Source organism: Pteropus vampyrus, unplaced genomic scaffold (genome assembly GCF_000151845.1).
Source record: "Pteropus vampyrus isolate Shadow unplaced genomic scaffold, Pvam_2.0 Scaffold123, whole genome shotgun sequence".
Lineage (NCBI taxonomy): Eukaryota > Metazoa > Chordata > Mammalia > Chiroptera > Pteropodidae > Pteropus > Pteropus vampyrus.
In genome coordinates this window covers 1,533,275-1,560,979 of record NW_011888904.1, presented here as the reverse complement: position 1 = coordinate 1,560,979, position 27,705 = coordinate 1,533,275, and the positions used below count along the sequence as shown (strand labels likewise).

Below are 27,705 nucleotides of genomic sequence, written 5' to 3'. Positions count from 1 at the left end.
CCGGCAGAGGAGCCAGCTTACAGGATGAGAGCTGCTAAAAGGAATTTTTTTCCTTAATTTTATGAACCTCTCCCTCTTCTTCCTCTAATTGTGGCCGTTTCCTCTGTCGGCGTGTATTCATGTTTTCTTGGACATCTAACAATTGAAACAGCTTTTCCCTTTCAAAAACACTCATATTCAGGTTAGTGGTGTTGGTTTGGTTTTTGTTTTGATTTTTTTTTTTTTTCATCTGCTACCAATTAATGGGGTAGGGGGCTGTTTAAGCTGGATTTCTTTGAGGGGAATAAAAAAAAATCTCCCTGCCACACAATATCTCGCCCTCAGCACTTTGTCTCAGAACACAACCTCCAGCCACTAACAGGCCTCATTGCTCAGAGCCACAGGACTTTCTTTTTTTCCTTTTCTTTCCCTCCTTTGCTGGCTTCATTATTGATCACAATGACCCACTACTTCAATGGCTCAGTCCTTGAGTGCTGAAGAGTCAGGGCCCTTTTGGAGAGCACCCACCTGCCTGTCAGTGTGAGGGTCCCCGTCAGAATAATCACGAATGCTAACACCTTCTGGAGAGAGGCTCACAGGGAAGGCCTTCATGGGAAAGTGGTGAAAAGGCTCTTCTTCGGGAAGGCTAGGCCAGTCAGAGCTGAGCGGTGCGACTCCTCCCAGGGCATCTCTGGGCTGGTACCCCTTGGTGGCCAGAGCGAGTCAATGGCCTCCCATCAATAGGTGGAGCCCTTGGTGGACTCTGCTTCTACTACAGTCCCAGGACCCAGAGAATCTCATTTTAAGATTTTGAACACCAAGCTCTGGCTGGCTCTTCAAGGCACTCCCTCAGAAGTGGTTGCTGTCACTTGACCAAAGGCCTAGCAGAAATAGAAGGCCAGGCTTACCATTTGCTTCCATAGAGGCAGTGCATGCAGAAACCAGGGAGGCGGGGCAAGCTGGCATTTAGAATTAGGCTGTATCCTATCCAGTAAACTGCCTCGTCTGTCTCTTCACCTTTCCAGAAATGCTTACCAGCAAAGACTGAATGGGGCAAGTTGTCCAGAGGGAGCTAGCGTGGCCCAGAGTCTTAAGTGTAGGAGCATCTTCCAGAACCCCACAAAGACCCCACTCAGGCACTCTCTGGCACAGTGGCAGCCCTTGGCCTCTATCCCCTCTCAGAGATGTTATGTCACTGCCAGGAGCTTTGTGCCAGCCACCTATGGCTCAAAAAGTGTCCTGTAAAGTTCTAATTCTGTGTGGTAAATTGAATATTGATGTATATTTAATGTAAAGCTTTTAATATACAAGTGTTTTGTTTAAATGCACCTTGTTGAACACGCAGGTTTTATTTCTGTAAACTGCAACCAGGAATCTCGTTTGATTGCCTTCTGCTTGCAGATGCTGAGGTTCTGCCATCATCCCCCAAAGGTGGATTGTTACAGGAAAAAAGGAACCTTCCTGCTTCCTAATTAAGAGAAAGACAGAACCCTAATGAGCTCATTAAATGAAAACGAACTGATCTGTAAAGCAAATATTTGTTGAGTGTCCACTGGTCTGGTGGATACAGAGGAGAATGGGACCCAGCACCTACTCTTGGGAAGTTTCCAGCGTGGGTGAAAAACAAATGGGCAACTACTGGTGACATGGGGGGTGGGGCAGGTTGCTGTGGGAGCCCAGAATGAGGGGGGATTTAATCTGTTTGCAGCTGTCAGGAAAAGTTGGGCCTCAAGCCAGGAGGCAATTCATGGTCTTCCTGAAGGCTGTGGGAGATGCTGGCCCATTCTCTGGAGGGCGAATCCTTAAGGAGAAGTGGACATGTTTTGGGGGGACACCTCCAACTCCTAAGCTCCTCAGCATGTCCCCCGTGCCACACACACACACACACACACACACACACACACACACACACACACGTGCACGCGCGGCTTGCCTTGAGATGCCTGTGTTCAGGGGAGGTCAAATTCCTGGCATGTTCCTGGGCCCAACCAGGACCAGGGACTGAGGGCAGTGCCAATGCTCTGTGACCAAAACTTTCCTGAAGGGAAAGGAGAAAGTGTCTATGGTGCTCACCTCTAAACTCCTATTTTATGTTCTGGGGAGTTCTTTACTTCTGTTTCAGTTCAATTTAATAAACACTGACCATGAAGTGGGGCTTGGGACAAACGAGTGACATGGAGCAGGAAGCTGAGCACAGGAAACATCTTCCTCAACTAGAGTCAACGGGAAGTGGAGGGCGGCCAGATGCCTGCTTCACTGCATCTCTGCACAGAGACCCTGCAACACCAGAAACTGAGGCTCAGAGAGGGACAGGGGCTGGTGCAAGGCCACACGGCAAGTTCCTCTCCACATGCCTAGGTGTTTGAGGGTGACTAGCTCAGAGGGTCACCTTGGCCAACACAGCTCTAGAAAGACCAGCGTTGGGGTGGCTGTTCTCTGACAGAGTTTTGGAGCCAATTCTTTCTCATTGGCTCCCTCCTGAGTAGGAGCATCCCAGGGCAGCAGCAACGGATGTCATCTCTGTTTTGGGGGGACAATCTGTAGGAACCTGTGGTCCCACCAGGCAGCAGGACATCACCATGTGGTTCTGGCGCCCTCATGTGGTTCTCTTCAGCATTGCATTCAGTCCCAGGAGGAGGGGAAGGCAGCTCCAAGTCGCCTGAGGCCAGGAGAGGGAAAAGGCAGGCATGTAAACAGATAAAGGGCAGGCTATGCAGAGTGGTGGATGATGGGTGCTGAGCAGAGGTATAGATATCAGAGAAAGGGACAGAAGAAATGACATTTGAGTCAGGCATCACATGCAAAGCAGGGGCACCTCAGGAAGTGGAACCGATATAAGAAAGAGCTGGGAGGCTCCCTCTGGCTCCCAGTCCAGTGCTCTCTCAACTGCTTTCTACCCTAATGCCCCCTAATTTATGCCAACTGAGAAAGAAGACCAGGCCAAATTAGAACAGCTCAGTGCAGAACAATTTTTTATGCCATGTTTTTTAATTACTGATTTTCTAATGATAAAATTAATATTTACCTACCGAACTCAATCTGTATTTCAGGAAAATGTTAAGAAAAAATTACCCTCAACTTAAAGAAAAGCACTGTTAACATTCTGAAGTATCAGTCTTTTTTCTACGCGTACACGATTTTTTCAGCTTTATTGGAATATAATTGACATATACTATTGTAAGTTTAAGGTGTACAATGTGATTTGATACATGTATATAGGGCAAAATGATTACCACAACAAAGTTAACATATTCATCTCACACAATTACAGTTTTAAAAGATCTATTCTCTAAGCAACTTTCGAGTATATAATATGGTATTGTGAAGGGAACCAAAATTTTGCTACCCTGAAGCTGATTTGGGGGATTTTAAGACGTTTATTAAGAAATAAGACTCAGAAAGCATCTTTGAGCCTCCCCCACCTCCCTTTCCTGCCCAAGAGATTCAGACAGAAATATCTGCTTTAGGAAGGGGGCCTAGACTTAATCACCTTAAGAATTCTCACCCTACAGTTAGTCTGGAAGACTCCAAGCCTCTTAGCTAGATGTCCCTGTGTCCCATTGTTTCTGAGTTGTCTAGCAAGAATTTTCCTGCTTCGTATGTTCCACTCTTCCTCAACTCCCTGTAAATCACTCATTCTCACTTCAAATACCCCTCCCTCCTTTCCCCTTTGTGCAAAAATGTCTTCTATACCCACTGTTGCCTCCCTGTCTTTGGAATTTTCATGTTTGTGAATTCCCCATGTGCATATATTTAATTTGTCTTTGTTAATTTGATTATTAGCCTAGCTAAAACTTAGAAGATGGGAGAAAAAGTAGATTTTTTTTTGTCCCCCACAATTGTTAATTACAGTCACCATGCTGAATATTAGATCCCCAGAACTTATGCATCTTATAACTCAAAGTCTGTACCTTTTGACCAACATTTCCTCATTTCCCCTACCCTCCAGCTCATGGCAACTACCAATCTACTCTCTGCTTCTGATTTTGGCTTTTTAAAATTCTACATATAAGTGATATTTTGCAGTATTTGCCTTTCTCTGCCTGACATTTTACTGAGCCTAATGCCCTCGAGTTCCATCTGTGTTGTCACGAATGGCAAAATTTCCTTATTTTTATGGCTGAATAATGTTTCATTGTATATAAAATTTTTCTTGATCCATTTATTCATGGAAGGACTCTTAGTTTGTATACATTATTGTAAGCAAAACTGAGCTCATTTCTGTGTTTATACAATTGTATATCCTCCATTTTCCACTTAACATAGTGCCATCTGCTTTCCTTTGGTATTAAATGTTCTATATGACTTTTTTTTTCTTAGCAGCATGATATTCTACTTTAGTTAACTTATTCAAGTTTTTGTATAATCGGCTCTGCAGAGCATATCCTTGTTCAGAAATCACTATCTGTATTTCTGGTTGTTTCCTAAGGAGAAATTCATAGAAGTGGCATTACTGGGTCAGAGGCTTGGTACATCCCTCTTTGAGGGTCTCGTCTTCCGGAGAGGCAAATTTATCTTCCACTGCCATGTCTGAGAGTGCCCCCAAAGGAAAGCAGTTTGGTTACATTTCAGGATGTTCAGCAACTTTGACTTTTCCTAAAACATGAGGCATGAGCTAAGCAGTTTCCTTTCATCAAAGGCAGTCTGAGTTCAGGCATAGGGGTTGTGGGTGCAGGACAGGAGGCTGCCGGGCTCTGCTTGTGGGGTAACCAATCATCTTGGTTTGTTCAGGACTAAGAGACTTTCCAGGATTCAGGGCTCTCAGTGCTAAACTGGGGTGGTCCCCAGCTGACTGAAACAGCTCGTCAGCCTGGCTACCAGCTCCTGGCATGACCCTGAAGGGAACCAAAATTTTGCTACCTTGAAGCTGCTTTTTGGGATATTGATTTTCAACCTGTTTATTAAGAAACAAGCCTCAGAAAGAACTTTTGCCCTCACCCCCACCCTTTCCTGCCCAAGAGATTCAGAGAAACCTGCTTCAGGAAGGAAACCTTAGAATGCTGCCTTAGCCCCACTTGCATTAAGTATGGTAAATAAGAGGACATCAGGCAGGTATCTGTTAGCTAGATAGCCCATGTCCCATTGTTTCTGAGTTGCTTGGCAAGAATTCGCCCGCCACATATATTCCACCCTTCCCCAAGTACCTATAAATCGCCCATTTTCACTTCTAATGCCTGCCCCTTCTCTTTCCCCTTTGTCCAAAATATCTTATATACCCGATGTTGCTTGTCTTTGGAATTTTCATGCTTATGTGAATTCCCCATGTGCACGTATTAAATTTTCGATTTCCTCCTGTTAATCTGTCTGTTCATTTATTTGCCCAGCCAGCACTTAGAAGGTGGAAGGAAAAGTATTAATTTTTTTTAGCCCTCATAACCTTGAGCAAGCCCCTTACCCTCTGTGTGAGGGTGAGATCCTGGACTGGGGCCAGGGATAGGGGACCCAGTGAGGGACAGGAGCCCTGCCCTCCTGGAGTGAGGGAGGCAGATGAGAAGAGGAACCTCCACCATTATCTCAGGGAGCACAGGGAGGCCCAGGTTCACATCCCAGCTCCATCCTTTCCAGCTGTGTGACCTGGAAAAGGTGCAAAATACTTGTTTCCTCCACTGTAAAATGACAGACGTGACCTCAGGGGGTTATTGCAAAGATTACCTGCAGAGTTGGATGAATACCCTTAGCATGCCGTAGCTTCATCAACCTTCAGATAATGTCAGCTAGGATGAGAACAAAGTCGGTTTTCACAGGAAGGACAGGGCCATTACAGCCACAGAATTTCAAAGGAAAGAGGGTCTGGGGTTCTAGGAAGGCTTCCTGTGGGAGGTGAAAGTGGAGTCTACTTTATAAGTTAAAAATGCCTTAGCCTTACTGAACATCTGCAAAGTAAGGACCAGAGCTTAAACTCCGTTTCCTCTCTGGACCAAAGTCCAGAGCCATTCTCTCCTTTCCCCTACTTAGCATCTTCTGACATCCCATCTTTGTTATTTAAATTAATACTGACATACTATGGTTATTTAAATAAGTGTCTGTTTTGTTTACTATTTAGTTACATTTGTTGTTTATTTCAATATTAACCCTATTTATTGTCCTTAGTGTTTAAATATCTATGCAGTGTCTTTGTTTAAATATTAAACGTGCATTATGTTAATTATTTATTGCCTATCTCCAACCACTAGAATATAGATTTCACACAAGCAGGGATCCAGCAGAGCTCCTGGCACAGAGTAGGTGCTCAATAAGGATTTGTTAAATGATGCAACAATGATAAAGTTCTCATTTACAGTGGGCTTATTATGTGCACTTCATCTTGCTCATGCATTGGTCTCCTTTGATGAGAGTCCTGTTGTGCAGATGAGAAACCAAGGCTCAGAAGGTGAAGTGACTGCTAGGAAAAGCAGAAGTTAGACTTAGCGGTGGGGACCCAGAGCTTATGATCTGTATCTCACACCCCAGAGGAGGGTGCAGCCCACAGCGAGCAGGATATAGATAGAACTTCACGGTCCTTACTTCCCCAGGAGCAAGAGAGAAGGCTGACATTTAGAGCTTCAGATGACTCAGTCCCTGAGCTTCATTGTCCCCTCCGTACCAGCCAGGAGAATGAGCCTCAGTCATGCAGCATCTGCCATGTTAGGGAGCCTCCCGCAGGTACTTAGTAGATGGGCACGAGGAAGGACTCTCATTCTGAAGATAGAAATACTGAGGCTCAAAGAGGAGGAGGGCTTTGCCCCAGGCACACAATCAGGAAATAGTAGTTCTAGGGTTCAAACCCAGTTATGCTGACCTTCCAACAGGCTGTGTCTACTTCAGTGTTTCCCACCCTGTGGCATCATAAGGTTCTCATGTGCCTCTTGTAAAAGACGAATTCCTAAGCCCTTCCTCTTGCAGATTTTGATTCAGTAGGTCTTGGGTGGGCATCAGGAAACTGTATTTGTAACACGTTCCTCAGGGGTGTCATTTGATTAGAGTCCTAGGTAAAGGCCTAGTCTGCCTGCTCCCCACTCACCTGATCCTTTTCTGAAGTTCAAGGCACCAACTACTCAACTGTGCTTCTGTTCTCAAAAAATGGTGGGGGTGGTGAGGTCTCCGCCTAACCTCTCAGTAGGTACTAAACTCGAGCAGGTCACGGGAATGCTCTGAGTACACAAATTATGTGAAAATCAGACGGAATAACAACCGTATAATTGCTTGGAAACCCCAGAGTACTGTGCAATGTTTAATGTTATTGACTTGGCCCTTGCTAGATAAAAATGTGTTTGTATTTCACATGTGTCACTTAGATATCAAGTAAGGTGTCCTATGATCCCATCCAGAGGTCAGCAACTGTTCAGAGCTCTGAGAACTACTAGAGGCACACACTCTGTCCTAGGTGTGCCTGGGACAAAGGCAAAGTTAAGGGACAGGAACAAGGTCAGGGAGAATGAGAAGCCTAATATCTTCTTCCTTACACACTCCTTCCCATCCCAAGCTTTTACTGGAGCTCACCTTGTTTAAATCCTAGTCATGCTTTGTGGGTCACCTCTTCCAGCTTGCCTTCCCAGATTGCAGCTAGTGCATTTTTTGCTCTCCTCTGGACACTCATAGCACTTGGTATGTGCCTGTGTCAAGTGTAGATGGTTTCCCCTCAGGACTAAACCCATTTTCCCTCTGGGCAGCAGGCTTACTCACTCACGCATTCCTGAGCCCTTCCTCAACTGTGTTTCAAACTTTAGTTCACTATTATGGGTCAGGATATCAATTTAGAGCTGTCAGTTCCCAAAATCGCCTAAGAAGAATTGCCTGGGGCTTGTGTTAAATAGAGACAGGCCAGCTGGCCTCTCCCCTGGAAATCCTGATTTCATAGTAAGTCTGATTTGGGATTGGAGATCTTTTTTTCTTTTTTTAACCAAACTTCCAGGACCTAGAATCTAGTTTTTCAATCTGTAAAGTGCATACAAATCACCTGGCAATCTCATTAAATACAAATCCTAGTTCATCAGGTCTGGGGTGGGCCAGGAGGAATCATATCTAGTAAGTTCCCAAGGGATATCAATGCTGCAGGTCCAGGATCACAGGTTGTTTAGACAAGTTCAGGTGATTCTTATCTTTAGGCAGATTGGGGTAGCAAGGATTTAGTGCTGTTGGCAAACTTAGCACAGCTGAGGAGCTTTTAAAACATAACTAAGGTCCAGGTCCCACTGCATACTAATTAAGTCAGAATCTCTCAGAGTTTTTTTTGTTTTGGTTTGTTGTTTTTTGTGTTTTTTTTTTTTTTTGGTTTTTAAAGGTTCCCATATAATTATGATGTAAAACAGAATTGAGACTAATTTAGTGAGACCCCACCAACATGAAAATAAATTAATAAATGAAATATAATAGACCATCTCACAGGTTTGAATAAAACTTTGACCCAGTTATGTGTGTTATATAAGCAGATCATGGGTTTGAAAATCAGCAAAAGAGAAAGAAAGCACATCCTGGAGTTCACAGACACTGGGGGGCGGTGGGAGGGTTCTGACAGCACAATGGGGGAGCTCTGTAGCTCAGGTAGTAAGGTCAGGGTCAGGGAAAGCAGCAAGAAGCCTCTGTATGCTGAGCGATGAAGGGTGAACAGATGTTGTCATGAAGCAGGCAGGGCCTTCCAGGCACAGGGGACAAAATGTACTGTTTGTGGGCATGTAAAAGAATGCAGTAAGTTCAAGGAAGGGAATCAGCAGTGCTGGCGTCATGGCTGGAGACTGAGGATGTGTAAGGGAGTGGCAGAGATAGGCCCAGAGGATTGCAGGGGCCTGGGAAATGTGAGTTGAAGAGAAAGGTAGGTTATTGACCCTTTGCTAGGGAATGACCACAGGTGACCTTATCTGGGCAGAGCCACTCGCAGTAGCAAGACTCCACTGACAGCTTTCGTAAAGCTGTTTTGGTGGACATACAGACCCATGGAGCCTGAGGACACTACACAACCCTCTAGAAAGCATTTGGGTGGGGGGAGTGGAGGATGCTTAAACATAAGCCATCAGCAACATTCCCCTGACCCTTTTCCCAAGAACCCAGACCCTCTCCACCAGTAATTTGGGCAAGCACGCTTTCTGCCAAGCACTGAGCTGGAGGGCCAGAAACAAGTTAGAAAGCTCTGCCCTGGTGAACTGGCAGTGGGAAGGGCGACACTTTCATGAATGACTATAACGTAAGGTGAAATGTTAGAACTGCCCCCAAACTTTGTGCTACAGAAAGGTAAAGGCAAGAACCAGTTTTGCCTGGATTGGTAACAGTTCGATTGGTGAAGAGTCCACGGCGGAATGGGGAAAAAGGCTTAAAGATAACAAGGATTTGAAAAACATTTGAAAGATTGCAAGTGGCTAAAGCACATAACATGGTTGGGGTTGAGATGGACTGATAGGTAGAGGGGCCAGGACACAGAGCCTTCATGCCAAGTTTAGGAGTTTGAATTTACTGGAGAAACAGGGAATCACTGGAGGTTTTTAGGCAGAGGAGTGAGATGATAAAGCTGGGTTACAGGATGTAATGTAACAGCTGATACAGAACCTAGAGGTATGGAGGACAGTTTACGCAACTGAAAGAATGAATGAAAGAATGGGTAGATGTGGATAGAGGAATGAAAGTCTAATTTTATGATGAATCCTGAATCAGAAAAGAGAGGGTTTTGATTTCCAACATTCTATATGCCCAAGAAGAACCAATTAAGGGCTTGGGGGTTTCTGACAAGGAATTAAAGCTGCAGGGACAGAGGCCTGCGTTGTGACCTGCAGCACAAAAGAAACAGACTGGCTTAGCTCCAGACAGGAGTGTTCCTGCTGACCTGAAATTTCCTCACTCTTCTGAGTCTGTTGTGCCCTAATTGTGTGTTTAATTTCAACCTTTTCCTCCTTTTCAGATATTATCACAGGAGAATAACCTCCTTATTCTAATTTGAAATGAATTATTTACGCTTATGAACACACTGGATGCCTGCCTGATTTATTTTTCAAATAATACACATGAATAGGCATTCACACAAGACAGGGCAAACATAATTTTGAAATAAATGCCCTTCTATAACTGTTGCCTATTAATCATTCCAAACCACTACATAGCCTTATTATCCTTTGGAGTTCAGAATCTATCTCTGCGCATGAATTACACGCCAAGTGCCTGCATCTGGCAGTCAAGACTTGCACTATCAGACTCTACCACCTGACCTTTACAATCTATCTCTGGCACTATGACTTTCTCCATGATCCCAATTCCATTCATTCACCCTGCAAAACCCAGTTCAAACACCTCCTACCCTATGAAGCTGTTCCTCATTCTCTCAAGGGAAAGGCCCCTCATGCTTCTGAAATTCCAATCTTTTGTTTTTATATCCATTCCACTTAAACATGGACAGTGGCACACAGTAGGTACTTCAGTAGTGTTTGCTGAAATTAGAATGGTCTCCCATATCCCAAGCAGCAGTTAAACAGGCCAGCTCAAACAAAATTTGAAATCAGTATCTATAAGATGCTCTCAGAGAAAGACACCCCCCTATAGTGCATCCCCTGACTAATGCTTCGCTCCAGTAGAGTTGCCTATTGGCCTAACACCAGTAAAGTGCATACACTTCACGTATTTGATGAGCTTCCTGAAGAACCTCTCTTTTCCAGGCTGACCTTTGTTTCCTTCAACCCTCACATCTGTTGCGTACCTTCCAGTTTACAAATTAGGGTCAGACCATCATTCTCATTAATTCTTACAAGTGCTGAGAGATGCATGCAAGGCAGGTGTTACCTTTAAGGCAGGGATTTGGGGCTCAGTGACCAAGTGACTTCTCCAAGGTCACTCCCAGAACGTGTGAGGACTACAACCTGCCCTAGGTCTCCAAAATACCGGTGTAGTGGAGTCCGAGACCTATGAGTTCTGAGGTTGAAACAGATTTAAAAGTGATACATATGTCCTAAAGCACATACAGGTGTTCCTCTGTAAACTGTGGTGCTGGTAGCTGAGGCTGGAAAGGGGTACAACGGAGCACTTCCAAATTTTCAGCGCATCTGCCTGCTACTCAACTATAAATTCCCTCTAGTACTCCCGCAGGCTGCACATTAGAGAAAGCGTTGGCTGTCTGTGGCACCGCAAGGCCACCGTACCGTGCCAAGGATACGGTGTTCTAGCTAGCAGCGCCCCGATGCCTTACGACAAGTGTGACGGATGACCCTCTCCCTGCCCTGCGACGGCAAACTGACACCAAGAAGAGTTGGTCGGCGTCACCTGACTCTCCACTGTTTTAAGAGGCGTTGCGCCGGCGTCTCCCTCACGTGATCGGGTTCGGACGACGTAGAGCGCGTCACGTTACGCCCCGAGCACTGGGGTCAGTCAAGGTCTGCGCCTGCGCGGACTCGCTCGCTCGCCGACCTGCCGGCTGGCGGCTACCGGGTGTGGAGCCGGGCGCCCGTGGTGATGGGTGAGTGCAGGAGACTGGCTAGAGGGAAGCATGGGGTTTTCCTGGGCCTCTGTGGAGGGTGTGGAAGCACGAAGAAGGGTCTCCGGAGGCCGCCTGTTCCAGCCCTCTGGCGCGGTCACTGGGGGCCCACCCCTCACCGCACGCTCTCACTGCGCCCTACCCGGCGCGCCCCACCACTCACGCATCCGCCGTCCGGGTGGGGCCTGCAGCCGCCGGGGCCGAGGTAGGCAGCGCCTGCGTGTGCGGGGTCGGTTCTCCGCTTCTGAGGCTCGCGGCACCCCCTGCCTACCGCGAGTCTTCGCTGGGCCGGGGGCGGTGCCTGGCTACGGGAGCGAGCTTTTCCCGCGAAGGAAGCTGTGCTATTATTCGGGCGCGCCAGGGCGGGGAGGTGCCTCCGAGCGCTTTCGAACCTCAGAGGAGGGGCCGGGTTTTGCCTGCCCGGGGGGAGAGCGGCGCTGGGACGGCGGAAGGGCCCCTGCCCCGCTGGGGCCTGGGATTCCCAGGACCCCTGATTGTTGAACGTCGGAGATGGAATGGGCGATCCTGTTCAACTCTTCGCCTCCCCTGCCCTTCTTATCACAGATTGATGAAATGGACGCCTGGAGAGCCGTAAGTTCAGCCGCACAGGCAGGCAATGCTTAATTCTGCGACACCATGTTGTTTCGCATTATGCGAAACTCAGTTGTACAAGGCATTTGGGGAGAGTGTTGGGGGCGGGGGAGGCTGTGTTATTAATTGTAAATTTCTGTACCGATTATTTGCTTTTAAGCTTAGCTAGATGGAGCATGTCGATAGCTCAGCTATAGTTACCCTCTTGGCATCATTTTTATTTTGCTCCGTAACAGCTGTACACAGCTGGTCTTAATTCCTACCTTCTGTTTATCTATAAGCTGCGAAGCCCTTAAAGTAAACGTGTAGTGACCTTGCCAGTTTCAGCTTCCTCTCCCCTTGCTTTGAAAGGATTCCATAAAATTAAAAGGTGCTAGGACTGGTCAGGTCCCCTAATGGTTCCAGAGCACAGATTAGACGTCTCGAAGTTACCGTTACTGCATCGCAGGGAAAAATCACAAGCCGTTACCTCTAAGAGGGGTGTACTTACCTGACTAGTCTCTCCTTTGGTAGATTAAACTCTGAGAAGTGGAGTTTTAAATTACAGATTAAAAATAAATTAAAAAATAAGTTATGGATGTTGCTTTGTGTTTATAGTAGTAAGATAGAGTCGAAACGATTAGAACCGAGGCTGATGTTCTGAATGCTGAGTCAGACCTGCTGACTTCTCACATACTTTGAGAATTACAGTCGCTTTCTCCTCAGTTTTGCACAGAGACGTTTGTGCTGGGATCCCATCTGGGTCTTGTTTGTTCATGTGGGCACTAAATTACAGTGAGTATTTAGACTTTACACTGTTTTCTTATGCCACAAAAGTTTGACACTTGCAACTTCATTAACTTTGCTTCCTAATATTGAGTGTTTTAGGTAGTGTAAAATTATGATAAATAAATTTTGCAATAAATTTCAAAGAACAATTATCCATATCAAAGAATTCAAATAATGATTAATTCAGCAAAGAAATTTAGCCATGTTCACAGTATAGATAAGCATGCAAAATTCTAAACTCCATTTTACCAGAATACTGTGCGTACTATCCTCCTTTCTGTTAAGAACCTCTTCACACCATGCTGGTATGTAAGATGAAACTAGAGGGAAAGCTTTCAATCCGAAGTCTGGGAGGGTTTCATCACATTCCTTTTTCCTATGTCCAGGCCTGTTTTTTTTTTAAATCTGAGACTCTTAAGTGTACAATAATGTTTTTAAAATTTCTCGAAATAGTTCAATAGGTCGATAAATGACGGGCTAACTTTTGTTAGTCACCATATTCTGTTTAATAACAGTCCCTATTATTACTAAGTCATTATAGACTAGATGAAATAACTTTAATTTGCAAAATTTTGGAAATTAATACTACTACCATTCCAGTAAGAATTAAAAGTGAACATGGACAGAATGTTCAAGTGCACAAATAACTGGGTCTGTATTATCAAGGAACATATATTGTTAAATAGCTTGTGGGTAGCAACTTTAGAATTTAAAATATATTGTTTTGTGTTCGGTATGTACAGATGAAATTTTTTCATATTCATAAATTGTCACAATGTGTTATTGTGTAATCATACAGTAATCTGAATTTTTTGTTATAACATTGATCAGTTCTGAAACTGAAGAAAAAGCAAATACATAGAAATAGTGTAGTACTAATAAGAGTTTTTAAATTCATCTGTCAGCTGAAAGAATAAGAAGTAAGGATGTAGAAGACTAAGTGATTAATAATTATCAAACTCTGTAATCTGGCAAGCCTCTACTCAAGCATCTATTGAACATTTTTTTAAACTAAAAATGCCATTGACTGCTTAAGAGCACAAAATATAACAGGTGGAAGGTCTGTTTTAAACAAATTAAAAAACTGTGGGTTTTGATTTTTTTTCAATTTTCCTAAGTCATATATATGCACATCCATAAAAATGGTGTGTGAAGGAAAGCTGTCATACACATAAGTATCCTGAATTAAGAGAAACAGCTGATGAAACAAGAATTAGCACAAAGTCAACAACAGTTAAGTTTTAAAAACTGAGTCTTCCATTGCTCCATGGCCCAATGCTATGTAAAATACTTAAGTTCTGCTGGATATGAAGGAGGAAGTCTGTACAGCTTTTAGCAAAAATGCTTTTCCACAAAAGCAAATCAAAACAACGCGATCAATAGACCAAGCAAAGTTACAACTTCTCATGTCTTTATTAGAAAATCCTATTTATCCGAATAGAATTTCAAGACAAAACAGGAACAATTTTAACATTATTTACTTTATCCATTTTAAGTTCTGTTTCTTTCCCCTCAGCCTGTAATTTAGCATGATCCATTAGAAAGCTGCTTTTAGAATTGGATATTTTATTTTTCTTTCTGTGGCGAGAATGTCATGGAGCCTGGGTACTTTCTTCTCATATGCATAAGTGACCAGTGAGCCACTGTTTACAAAAAACTTAACAGTGGATTTGGTGAACGTGGCTTCTTGCCGCTGCTCTGTTCTCCCATTGATAAGGGAGTATTCGTCACTGAATCCTTTAAGACTAAAGAACAGTTGACAAATAATCAGGTTCCATCCCTGTAGGATCTTTCTTACTGGCAATGAGAAAGATGCTCTTCTTTTGAGCATAAATAAAGGATATGATATGATTCACAAAGCCAAAACAGGCTTGGACTCTGGAAAAGGATGCATATACATAATCTCAAATCAAAGCCGCTGTGGCAAAGAAATAGATGGTATGGCAAACATCACTTAGACCAAAATTCTCCACAGAATATCTTAAAAAGTAGTAATAAAAGTTCTGAAAGGAAAATATGTAGCCTTAAACACTCAAATTATGAAACAATAAATAAAGCATCTAACTCAAGAAATTAGAATAAAATAAACCTAGACAAACCAGGAGAAATAAGATAATAAACAAATTTAAAAGCTGGAAAATAGTAAAATTGGTAAATTTAAGAACTGGTTCTTTGCTAGGATGAGAAGATGTAAATTAGATAAACTGGTTACCCTGCTCAAGAAAAAAAGAATACAAGTGCACAAGATTAGAAGTATTTTTTAAAAATAGCAAATTCTTTATAAGACTATATAAAACATTTTTTTTAAAGGTAATCCAGTTATAAAAATTGACTCCAGAAATGAGAACATAACAGACCATTAACAATGGAAGAAGTTGAGAAAGTTATCAAGTTACCATCCCCCAAAACACCAGGCCTAGATGGTGTTACAGGTGAATTTGTTTTGTTTTTATTTAAGTATATAATACTATTAATACTCTCTTAATTTCAGGTGAATAATATTCAATGTTTATATACCTTACAATGTGATCACCTTACTAAGTCTAGTAATCATCTGTCACTATGCAGCCTTATCACAATATTAAGAAAAAATGACAAGATTCTTTATACAAAGCCAGTGGAACATTGACACCTGAACCTGACATGATGATAGTACTAAATTGAAAACTATATGTTATCAATAGTGATGTGAAATTTTAAAATATTAGCAAATGGTATTTAGCAGTACATTAAAAGAATATCTCACCATGGCCAAGTAGGATTCGTACCTGTATAATAAGAATAATTACCAAAAACATGCTAATCTATACACCAAATAAATACATCAGAAAAGAACAATAATAATAGTTCATCTTTCTTGAGAACCTGTTGTGTTCTAGACTACTCTCCTAGGTGCTTTATATATATTAAGTCAGTTGAGCCAGACTATGAGTTAGGTAACATCCTGATTTTATAAACAAGAAAACTAAGCCATAGACATTGAATAACTTGAAAATCACAGAGTAGATACATGGTGGAGCCAGGATTTGAACCCAGGCAATTAGCTATGACTCTTAAATGTTAGACTGGCTCTGCCTCCAGCATCCATGTGATCATCTCGTTGCTTCCTAAAAGCATTCAATAAAGATCAAGATAGATTCCTGATTTAGTGTTTGTAGGAAGGGGTGGAGATAGTTTAACTTGCATAAAACAAGAATGATGTATCCACTTGTCCTTCGATTTACGTGGATTATCTGTTCCATGCGTAAAGAGAGTCCACCAGTAGGAAAAAATACTAACGAAATAGACCGATATGTTATAAAAATATTTACTTCACATATTTTCACAAAAATATGCTGATGAAAATTCAGAAAAACCAAAATTTTATTTGTTGTCAGTGTCTGTGCTGTATTCTAAAGCAATCAAGTGACTTTAATCGGTACAAAGTCACTGTCTTCATCGCTCGAAATATTTGGAAGTACTAGTATTGGTTCTTTGTACGTTGTTGAGTTAAACATTTGTTTTTTATAAAGAGTAATCAGTAATGGAAATGAAAAAGAACCGTGTAAAATGAGACTGCATGAATGGAAACCACATATAAAAAGTCTGCATAAATGAGAGTAGTATATGCTACATATAAACTTGTATAACAAAATACTGTGTAAATCAGTTGATCATTAGTACTAAAAAGATGAAATTCATTTTTAGTGGGAAACATAATTTCCTAGTAAATAACGGTGGGCATGGGCTTAAAGTATAATTGCAGATATACTAATTCTTAGAATGAATGTAGAATGAAGTTTTGGGGGTTTTAGTTTAATTTGTCAGATGGAATTATGTTATAGTACTGGAAAGACGTTTGCAGCACAGTCCTAAAGATGAGCAGGGACAGAGAGTAAGCAGGGAAGTTACTTGAGTGGGAACAAATTTTATATGGCCCAGTTGATCTGTGAACATTTTTGTGTTATCACTTGCTTCCCTGTGTAAACTTGAAACTGCAAAGACTTGGATTTTGAACATTCGGATGACAGGAACTTCCTGTTTCTCAAACCACAAGTCAGCATCATACTTAACAGTAATCCCTGACAAAGTTCCCACAGATGACAAAAACATCAGGATGTTCACTCTTACCATAATTTAATTTTGTTCATGAAGTATTTGCTGACCCAATAAGGTAAAACAAAGATACATATTATAAAGAAGAAGGCAAAATTATTTGTGATATTCTTTATAGTAGAAACTGAAGCAAATCCACCAAAAAACTGAGAAATAGAGGATTCAGTAACTTGGCTGATCTAATTTTAATACAAGAATTGGTAGCTTTTTTATATGCAGATAAAAAAGCAGTTACAAAATTAACTGGAAGGAAGCAACCCATTCATAATAATGACTGAAAGGTAAAATACCTAGACATAAAAAATATCTATATGAAAAGAATTTTTTAATGCTATTAAGGTTTATGAAAAGGTACAATACGGAGACTTGTAATGTTCGGTTTTGAAAAAATGACAGTTCTTTAAATTTACCTATAAAGTCACTTCCACTCTAAAATACCAACAAGATTTTGGGGAGAAATATATACAGATACACTAAAGTTTACCTGGAAAAGTGTGAGAGTCTGGAAAACTTAGTAATTCTGATAACGAGAGTACAAGGGGAAGCTCTACTAGATAATGAAACCTATTCTGATGCTACAGTAGGGATGAAATACCTAGGCTGTTGGTGGAACAGAATGGAGTGTAGAAATAAATGCAAAATGTCTATGGGTGTTTAGGTTATGCTAACCAGTAATGAAAAGATAGTTCATCAGTTTTGTAGGCAATCTCTTTGCCTCACTCCTTATATTCGAATTCTAGAGAGATTACAAACTGGATAATAAACCATTGAAGTTGTAAAGGGAAGCATGAATTACTTGTTTATAATTTTAGAATATTTAAGGCCTTCTAAGGAGGACACAAAATCTAGAAGCCAAGATTGATAGATTTAATATCCAAATTAAGAATTTCCGTCTCACAAAAATGCTACAAAATAGGGAAAATATTTGTCACAATTTGATTAATATAAGATTGATTTATAGGATTGATTTTCTTCATATGCAAAGAAATTTTATAAAAATAAAAAGTGCATACAGAAAAATGAGTAATATGAAAATTTACAGTAAAAGAAATTCAAATGGTCAGAAAAGAAAAATGTTAAATTTTATTCAGAAATTTTAAATGACAAGAATTTTTTCACCCATCAGATTGGCAGAAATTCTAGTTTAATACCTGCTGCTGGAAATGGCAAGGAAACTGTTACTGGCGTACACTTAATGGAAATGTAAGTTGTAACTCTTATGGGAGTAGTTTGGGATAGCTATCAAATTAAAATGTATTTATTACTCTTTGAGCCAACAAGGCCATCGTAAAGATTTACCCAACAGATAAACTTGTAAGAGTTCACCCAAGCAAGGTATAGGTATAAGGCCTCCCATTGCAGCATTTTTTAAAAGAAATAAAAAGAAAAAACAAAACAAGAAAACAGTGACCATAAGTAGGCCATAGAATAAATTTATATAATATATTCATTTAATAGAATATTATGCCACCATTCAAAACACTGGAGTGCCTCTGTGCTGTTATTAGAAGATTCCAAAATGCATTGTTAACACACCTTGCTCTTTTTACTTAGTAGTGTGTTCTTTTGGTGTATTTTTTTTCAATAATGGATAGGTTGGTGGGGTAGGGTGATGGTGAAGTGAATGCAACTAGAGTCATTCTGACTAGTAAAGAGGCTTTTATACTAGTCAGGCAAGAGATACCTGAGTCAAGGCAGTGAGCCTAGAGGAGAGGATGTCTGTATATTGATTTGCAACTTTGTTTTTCTTTAAAAAAAAAAAAAAAAGACATCTTTTTTAAATCTGTATTTTAATGTGTCGCTTTAATGTGTAATTTTTTTCTAAAATGTAATATACATTTAAAAATTTTATTTTTCAATTACAGTTGACATTCAATATTATATTAGTTTCAAGTGTACAGCATAGTGGTTAGACATTTATATAACTTATGAAGTGATCCCTGTGATAAATCTAGTGCCTACCTGACACCATACATAATTATAATATTGACTATATTCTCTGTGCTGTAAAAAATAATATACATTTTTTAATGAATTTTTACTTAAACGATTCATTTATTGTTTTGTTGTTTTAGTGCATTTACAAGCCGCCAACTCTAAGGAATCTGGCCTCTCTTGGTCGAGCATACAGGTGACTTCATTATTATCTAACTGCTTTAATATCTGCCAAAATTAGAAATAATTTCTTTCTGAACCAAGCCTTACTTTGATTATTTAAATTGGCAGTGAAACAAATTTTCAGAACACCAGTGAACAGTTTTTACTGTCCCTTTATTCCCCATCCATGATAGTGCTAAGCAGGATTTAGATATAAGTCCCACTGCTTCTAGTCCTCTGCCAAGTTGAGGTGTCTTCAATGAACAAAGTGCTTTTGTTGTCCGGAGGTGGTAATGGCTCCCCTGTGTGTGGGTGGACATGAAAGGTTGGACTTCTGGTGCTGAGTTCTGTAGGTGTAACCAGGTGATTTAGTGGGGAGAAAAATTCCCTAGCCCCTTTTATAACCTTCGATAGGGGAGACTTTGGGTCTGCAGTGGTGTCCAGTCTTCATTCCTCCCAGCTGAGGGCAAGTTTATCTTTCTTAGTGGGAACATAATAGCAAGTGAGCCGGAACTCCGAACAAAGACTTTGGGCCAAAGTGTGCACATGTTACATTTTCTTAGTATATCTTCTGGGAAAAGGGCACACAGATCTTGTATGACTTAAAGAATATAGTCTGTTTCTATATGCTTCATACGAAAAAAGAAAAAAAGTAGTACATATTAGTGTCAGAGGGTCTTGGGATCTTCCCGAGAGCCTCCTAACACAGGTCCTAGCCTGCTTCTCCACCCTCATCTGCCACCCAGCAGGACATATTCAGTATAGAATACCCCCTTATCCTCAGTTTCAGTTACCACGGTCAACCAAGGTCCAAAAATATTAAATTGAAAATTCCAGAAATAAACAATTCATAAGATTTAAATTGCACGCTGTTCTGAGTAGTGTAATGAAATCTCACACCGTCCCTCCCGGGACACGAATCCTCTCTTTGTCCAGCATTGTATCCATGCTGTATATGCTCTCCACCCGTTAGTCACTCGGTAGTCGTCTCTGTTATCAGATCGACTGTCACGGGTATCATTGTGCTTGTGTTCATGCAGCCTTAATAGTATGTACCCTAACGCTACATCACAATGCTTACATCATTCATCTCGCTTCCGCTCATCACGTAGGCATTGTATCATCTCACATCATCACAAGAAGGATGAGTACAGTACAATAAGACGTTGAAAGAACGAGCACATTCACATAACTTTTATTATAGTATATTATTATAATTGTTTTATTAATTTCTTGCCATGCCTAATTTATAAATTAAACTTTATCCTAGAAAAAAATATATGTAGGGTTTGGTACTGTCCTCGGTTTTAGGCATCCACTGGGGAGATCTTGGAACATATCCCCCATGGATAAAGGGAGACTACTGTAATTCCTCAAGAATGTGATACTGCTGCTCCTTTGACCTGCATTTTAACCTCTACTGCCTTTGGCTAAAAGGGAGTCCAAGTCAGCATTCAGAGATCCTAGCCTGCCCTGTCATTCCCTCCAGACATCAAGTTAATGACCCCTTCCTCTGTGGGGCCTTTATACCTTTTACTTATTTCTGTGATTGCTTTTTATCACATTGTAGTCTAATTGTTGGCATGTCTTATCTCCCCTGAGGTCAAGGTTTCTGATTATTACTAATCTCTGACACCTAGGAGAGTGCCTGGAACATTACAGGAGTTGAATAAATTGGTTGAATTTAATTCTCTTAGCATATTGAGAGTCAGTGTAAAAGCATGCAAAGAAGAAATTCCCAACCGAAGTAAATGAGAGTCTTCTTGACAGTGTTATCCTGTATGTCTGAATGAAATAAATGTGAAAAACATTTTTATTAAGAACTTAGGGAAGGAAACAAATGGAAAGGCTGACATTTGTTGAGTGGACTCTGACTCCATTTACCATGTCCCCACCAGAGTGTTAGAGTCTAATGTATTGGTGCTCTTCAGCTGACTTTCACTCTAATTGTGCTTGGATGGCATTAGCTTTGGTTATAAGTATGGAAGCCGAGCCTCAAGTACAGCAATTTGCCTTTGGTCACTTTGGAACTTTCTCTCATTGGTCTGACACTGTAGGACTTTTGTAGTTCTAATTAGGCTTCATTGTTGTCACTCTTTATTGAAAACAGTTGAATAGATTGAGACAAATTTAATTGAAAAATGAAGAAAAGGAAAGTCTAGTAATGTGAAATTGCAAAATATAAACTACTCATTTTAACTTTTTTATGTGTAATTAATAAAAGCAGAATTTTGCCATGTCCTTCAAAAATTGTTTTTTTCTATAACTTTTTATTGATCAGTAAAAGGACTCACTGCTGTCTAAACTTTTGTTAACATCATTAAAAATTCAAAGTTACTAAACCTTAAATATTCTTATTTTTAATATCTATATGATACTCATCAGATAGATACATCTTTATTTATGTGATGTAGCATTGTGGCTGTCCTGTAGTTGAATCTTTGTGTACATCTTGTGTTAATAATTTCCCTAGGCTATATTTCTGCAAGGAAAATTATGGTTATATATGTATGTGTTCCATAATTTGTTACGTATCTGTGGCTCCTGCAATGCAATAGCTCCTCAAGAACTGATGCTTTCTGATTCCATGCCTTAGCTCTGCACTTGACTTTACCTTCACAGCAATTAAATTTCTCTTTAACATCTTTTGTCCTGAATGCTTAGCAGTTTACAACAGCACGTGTGTGATATGAGAAAGAAAAAAACATAAGGAACTTGGTTTGTTATTTTTGTCATAGGTCAGAGACCTAGATGGATTATCTGACCTTTTTTTTTTTTTTTTTAACTGTTGAAACCCTTAGTGTAGTCTTTGTGGTAAAAAATATCATGAAAGTTATCTTGACCAATTTTAAGTGTACAATTCAGTAATGTTAAGTGTTTTTACATTGTAATAAGACAGATTTCCATAACTTTTGCCTTGCAGAACTGAAACTCTACTCGTTAAATAATAACTCCCTGTTCCACTCTCTTCCAGTCCCTGGTAACCACCATTCTGCTTTCTGTCTCTGAACTGACTACTTTAGGTATCTCATGTAAGTGGAATCATAGTATTTGTCTTTTTATGACTGGCTTATTTCACTTAGCATACTGTTCTCAAGGTTCCTTCCACGTTGTAGCACATGATAGGATTTTCTTCCTTTTTGTATATCTATTCATCAGTGGACATTTGGGTTGCTTCCACCTCTTGAGTGTTGTGAATAGTGCTGCTGTGAACGTGGGTGTGCAGCAGTCTCTTAGAGACCCTGCTTGCAATTCTTTTGGATTCTGTACCACAATGTAACATTGTTTACCTTGGCAGAATCTCCTATTAGATTGTGGTTCCTTATCTTTTAATCCCTAGCACTTAGCAGAAGTCCTAGTTCAGAGTAGATAGTAAATAAGCACTAACAGAGTGAAGGCATATCTTGCTATTTTATTTCTCATAGGAGGACTTTGAGTTGGTTTCAGAGGGATAATGGTATATACCAGGGGTCCACAACCCCCAGGCCGCGGACCACACAACAGGAGGTGAGTGGTGGGCAAGCGAGCGAAGCTTCATCTGTATTTGCGGCTGCTCCCCTAGCGCTAGCATCACCGCCTCGGCTCCACCTCAGATCATCAGGCATTGGATTCTCAAAGGGGCACCGGTCCCCAGTGCCAAAAAAGTTTGGGGCTGCTGGTATATACCATTTGTATTGTAGGCCGGGTGTATGAACTAGTCCAATGGTTCTCAATTTTTTTGGTCTCAGGACCCCTTTACACTGAAAATTGTTGCAGATGCCAAAGAGCCTTTATGTGGATTAATAATCGTGGTCTTAAAAATTAAAACAATTTAAAAATATTAATTCACTTTAATGATAAACCCCATTACATGTTAACATAACACATTTTCATGAAAAATAACTTTTTCAAAAAAAAGTTTTTTGTGTTTTACAGTTTTGCAAATCTTTTTAAAAGTCTGGCATATCGGTACAGTCTCATACCTGCTTCTACATTCAGTCTGCTGTGATAAGTCGTTTTGGTGAAAGTTTATACAGAAAATCCAGCTTCACATAGTATGTTATTGGAAAAGGGAGGACCTCCCGGACCATGGAAGGGGTCTCAGGAACCTCCAGTGTCCTCTGAAAATACTTAGAGAACTACTGATTTAATCTAAAGGGGAAAATGTAATAGTATCCAGAAATTGGAGGAAGGATAAGGGGGTAAAAATCCATGTGTTTAACACTGTGTTTAAAGATTTACCCACTGTCATTTTATCACTCGTAGGTTAAAAAAAAGTCATTCATGAGGAAGAAAGGATCTTAAGTCACATGATGGATTCAGAAGCTCATGAAAAAAGGTCGCCAATCATAACATCTTCAAAACAAGATATATCACCTCATATTGCAAATGTTAGTGAAATGAAGCATTACTTGTGTGGCTGCTGTGCAGCTTTCAACAATGTAGCGATCACATTTCCCATTCAGAAGGTCCTCTTCCGGCAGCAACTGTATGGAATCAAAACCAGGGACGCAGTGCTTCAGTTGAGGAGGGATGGATTTCGAAACTTGTATCGCGGAATCCTTCCCCCGTTATTGCAGAAGACAACTACACTGGCACTTATGTTTGGTCTTTATGAAGATTTATCTTGCCTTCTCCGTAAGCATATCAGCAGTACCCCAGAGTTTGCAACCCGTAGCATGGCAGCATTACTTGCAGGAACAACAGAAGCAATTTTCACTCCTTTGGAAAGAGTTCAAACGTTGCTTCAAGACCACAAGCATCATGACAAATTTACAAACACTTATCAGGCTTTCAAGGCACTGAAATGCCATGGAATTAGAGAGTATTATCGAGGCTTGATACCTGTTCTCTTCCGTAACGGATTCAGCAATGTCCTTTTTTTTGGCCTTCGCGGCCCCATTAAGGAGCACCTGCCTACCGCGACGACTCACAGTGCTCATTTGGTCAATGACTTTATCTGCGGAGGTCTGTTGGGTGCCATGTTGGGAATCTTGTTTTTTCCAGTTAATGTTGTAAAAACTCGCATGCAGTCTCAGATTGGTGGGGAATTTCAGTCTTTTTCCAAAGTTTTCCAAAAAATATGGTTAGAACGGGACAGGAAACTGACAAATCTTTTCAGAGGTGCCCATCTAAATTACCATCGGTCCCTCATCTCTTGGGGCATAATCAATGCGACTTATGAGTTCTTGTTAAAGATTACATGAAAGAAATTATCAGTTAAGTGCCATTTATCAACCAACTAGACCTAAGGAGAATGCAGTTCCTAATTGACCAAGTACAAGTTGGTGTCTTAAGTCCAGGGCATGATGAATTATGGGCAAAGCTGTTTTTCTTAAGCACCAACCAATTCAGAATAAAAAGTTTCAATAGGAAAATTTAAGGGGTATTTTTTGGGGGGGAGGGGTTAATCATTACCTAACAGCTTGAGCTAATTGCCTGGTTAAAAGCTATCTCGTGGATGACTTTTGACAAGGAAACTAATAGCCAAAATAGTCTTTTCCCCAGTCTTTAAACCTTCTGTATTAAAACATAAGTGGCCATGACCAGCCAGAGAAAAGGCTCTTAGGGCTCCTTGAATTCTCAGGCTTTACTTTTAATACTCCATTTCTTGCTTCTCTGCTCTTAGGAGTTGCAAAGGGTAGTCTTTGCTAAACTTAAGCATATACATGGTAGGACAAAGGAGCCCAACAGAAGGAGCACGCTTAATAGATGAAGGCTTTTCATGATAAATTGGTTGTCTTCATTTTGAAAAAAGCATCGGTTGGAATAGTATCCAAACTATTTTTGATTAGACAGGGTAGACTCAAGCAGCCGTTGAAAGCTTCCATTTTGCTTTCTAGGTTTGAAAATTTTCTGTTCTGAATGTGACCTTAAACCAGCCCAAAGTATCCTTATGTTAATTTCACTTGTTGCCAAAATAGGGGAGACTTAAATTTTGTTATAGGCATTTCATCCTGTTAAGAAGTTTCATATTCATTGCATATAGATCAAACTCTGTAGCTCAGTTTATTTGAATTATTGTTGCCAACTTAGTAAACGGCTTTGGGGGTTTTTTTCTTTAAGTAGTAGTTTGTCTTATTAAAGTAGCCTATTCTCTTGAAACTCCTTTAAAAAGACAGAAACACTTCCATAAAATTTTATTTCAGAAGTCTAATGGAATCCCAGATTATTTCTCCCTAGTTTCTAAATGTTTTGGGGGAGGGGAAAAAAAAATCAGGATAGCTTTCACCACACAGTGTTAGCTGTCTTTTTTTGTTGTCCTGGAAATAGAGACTTCTGTTAGGATTTTTACATTTTGGGAACCCAGTTTTACCACTATTAAAACAGTTTGAAAGGATAAGATCTAAGTAAAGCTATTTGAAGGGTTAATTTTAAATTCTAGAAGTCGGTAGTAGTTGGATATCTTACTCATCCTTTGCCCAACAAAAACTTGTCAAAGGAATCAGATTTTAAAATAGTTTTCCAGATAAATAAGGCAGATGACTCATACCAATTAAATAATAAAACATGAAACATCTTAGAAAAGTGGTTTATCCTTTAAAAACCTACACCTGCAAATATTAAGATAGCTTTCTAGCGTCTGATGTGGCAAAGTAGTTAGGTTTCTTAGTACCAGTTTTTCCTCATTTTGGGTAATTGCATATGAATATGTGCACATACTGACCAAAATAAAATCAGGGTCTCAATTGGTAGTTTACTCAGTTTCTGGGCAGATAGTCCAAAAAAGATGTTTACCTCTACATGCAGTATGGCTGGTCAAATAAAATGAACATTCTACCAAACAAGGGGTTAGGAAGCATCACCAAGCATTTGTCAGGCAGTAGTCAAGCTTTACAGCAGCTCTGTTGGACAATGTTGTGTCAGACAGTCAAGGTTTACAGCAGCTCTGTTGGACAATGTGCTAGAAATGGCAGTTTACATCAGAAAAGGTGCAGATGTAAGGATTTCAGAAAATAGTTTGTCACCAAATGTGAGTAGCATCCTTTGAATATCAAATAGTCAAGATTTGAAGCAGCTGTTTCAGAAATGAATGACAAAAGCACAGTGATGCCTGACCCCCTCATTCGTGTGTGTGTGTGTGTGTCCCTGAACACTCCTGGGCACGTGTAGGTACTCAGCATGTGGCAGATGTGTGAGCCTGGGGTCAGTCGTGCCTTGGCCCTGGGAGTGGACTCCATGGCCCTTTGGTTCCATGGGGCTTCCTTTTTTCTAGACACTCCATGTAGGGGATGAGATCATCTAAGTTCTAAAGCACTTTTGTGACATACAATTGAAGTGAAAATTCAAAGGAGTATGCTTTGGTTTCTGCTGTCAACACATGTGGCATTTAAAAACAATAAATATTTTTAATGGTTTTAACTCATAATAATTTTGGATTTCTTTGTCACTTTTTATAGCTTTTGAAGACCAAACTGCAAATTCATTACAGTTTTGTGTTGTCCCATGAACTCTTTAAATTTGACAAAAATTCAACAGAACTTGTAGCCAACAGCATTGTCTGAACTTTAAGTCAACATGTGTTATAAATAAGAGATTCTATTGTTTTTGCCTTCAGTGTGAACGAGTATGGTAGTAATTTTTTAAAGGCAGACATCAAATAACTTTGAAAAGCTTTAAAAGTGTCCCTTTCTGTTACATATGTGACACACACCTCACAAGCGCAGGGCACTTCTGAACTTGCCTCCTGTACTTCATCTGATGTTATGGATTCTATATTTAGCATAGAGTGGTATGAGCCCTCAGGACTGCACCAGAGTAAACACTGCATGGTGGCAGATTTGTGTGTCTCATTTGTGTCAGAGACAGTGTTGATGTTTTTGTCTCAAGAGTCAATATTCATTTTACCTTATCGTTGGTTATATAATCACTTGCTGTATATTGTGAACTGTAGTAAAATAGAATTGCGTGTATATATATATATATACTCATCGTTGGAGACTTGAAATACCCTAGCTTGATAACAGTGGTAATACTCAGAAGGCTGTGCAGACATGTAAGGGAATAATATGATGTATGAAATGGGATCTAGAGGGCTTCATAGTAAGCCAGTCATTGACCAGCACTGTTTCAGTGTAGGTGAAGTACTGTAGTGTGAGGGGTATGCGATCAGAGTTGAAGGTGAAGAAAGACTTGATTTCTTTTAAAATAATTATTTCTTTTGTTTTCTTATGTGCACATAAATGCATATCGAAGACTTGAATAGGCATTCTACTTAAATTTGAGGATCTTCGTTTTTAATACTGTTTTTTTGCTTAATATTAAATATTTGCTTGCCCAAATGTCTCCAGAATTGTGAGGCAATCTCTACATATTTCCATTTTTAAAGTTCCATTATTAAAAGTGGTTAATCACACAAAGCTGTTTTTGTTTGATATTTTGAGTTTTGTGACTATTTGAATTTAAATAAAATCTGTTAAATGTGTCAGTTAACGTGCTGCTTTTTTGGTAATTCTTTTTGGAATAAAGTTTTTTTAAGTCCATTTGGTCTTTTCTTGTGGTTGGGTTAGGGTTACTAGCACTTTCCTTTTCTGGTGGTAGATTTATCTATTCGTATTTTTGTTGGTAATACATTTAACACACTACTTTGAGTCTTAGCAGCTTCACCTGATAACTTTGAAGGTAGAACAGTCCTTCATTTATCCGTCTTCAAGAGGCGTTCCAAAGAGTTAATTTTCCAGATAGCTAAACTGCAACGCATTTTGTTTTTTAAAGCTTTTTCTCAAGTGAAATAAACTTTCCTACTGAATATGAAACTGTCTTGGTAAATG

The 27,705-nt window shown here is 40.3% G+C and overlaps 1 protein-coding gene and 1 long non-coding RNA gene across 18 annotated transcripts; one reads left to right on the top strand and one right to left on the bottom strand.

Annotated features, from left to right (window-relative positions):
- Positions 1-535: 535 nt before the first annotated feature.
- LOC111743810 lies at positions 536-11,783 on the bottom strand. The gene is made up of 3 exons (XR_002781887.1): positions 11,568-11,783; positions 2,369-2,638; positions 536-1,447 (listed from the first exon to the last, which is right to left on the bottom strand). It is a non-coding gene; the product is annotated as an uncharacterized LOC111743810 (long non-coding RNA).
- On the top strand, positions 11,263-27,362 carry SLC25A51 (solute carrier family 25 member 51). 17 transcript variants are annotated; one of them, XM_023534199.1, is made up of 8 exons: positions 11,341-11,386; positions 11,969-11,995; positions 15,074-15,195; positions 17,985-18,061; positions 18,934-18,989; positions 21,930-21,987; positions 22,381-22,462; positions 23,201-27,362. In XM_023534199.1, the coding sequence occupies exon 8, from the start codon at positions 23,245-23,247 to the stop codon at positions 24,139-24,141; it is 897 nt and encodes a 298-aa protein (XP_023389967.1). In that variant the 5' UTR covers positions 11,341-11,386; positions 11,969-11,995; positions 15,074-15,195; positions 17,985-18,061; positions 18,934-18,989; positions 21,930-21,987; positions 22,381-22,462; positions 23,201-23,244; the 3' UTR covers positions 24,142-27,362. The 17 variants fall into 17 exon arrangements, with proteins under 17 accessions (XP_023389968.1, XP_023389966.1, XP_011364532.1 ...); XM_023534197.1 differs by lacking the exon at positions 11,341-11,386 and adding an exon at positions 12,701-12,769 and having other exon boundaries at positions 11,643-11,995; XM_023534198.1 differs by lacking the exon at positions 11,969-11,995 and having other exon boundaries at positions 11,265-11,386.
- The last annotated feature ends 343 nt before the right edge of the window (positions 27,363-27,705 follow it).

Excerpts from the sequence above, each read along its gene's own strand:
- SLC25A51 (XM_023534200.1), top strand. The coding sequence starts at position 23,245 with ATGATGGATTCAGAAGCTCATGAAAAAAGGTCGCCAATCATAACATCT.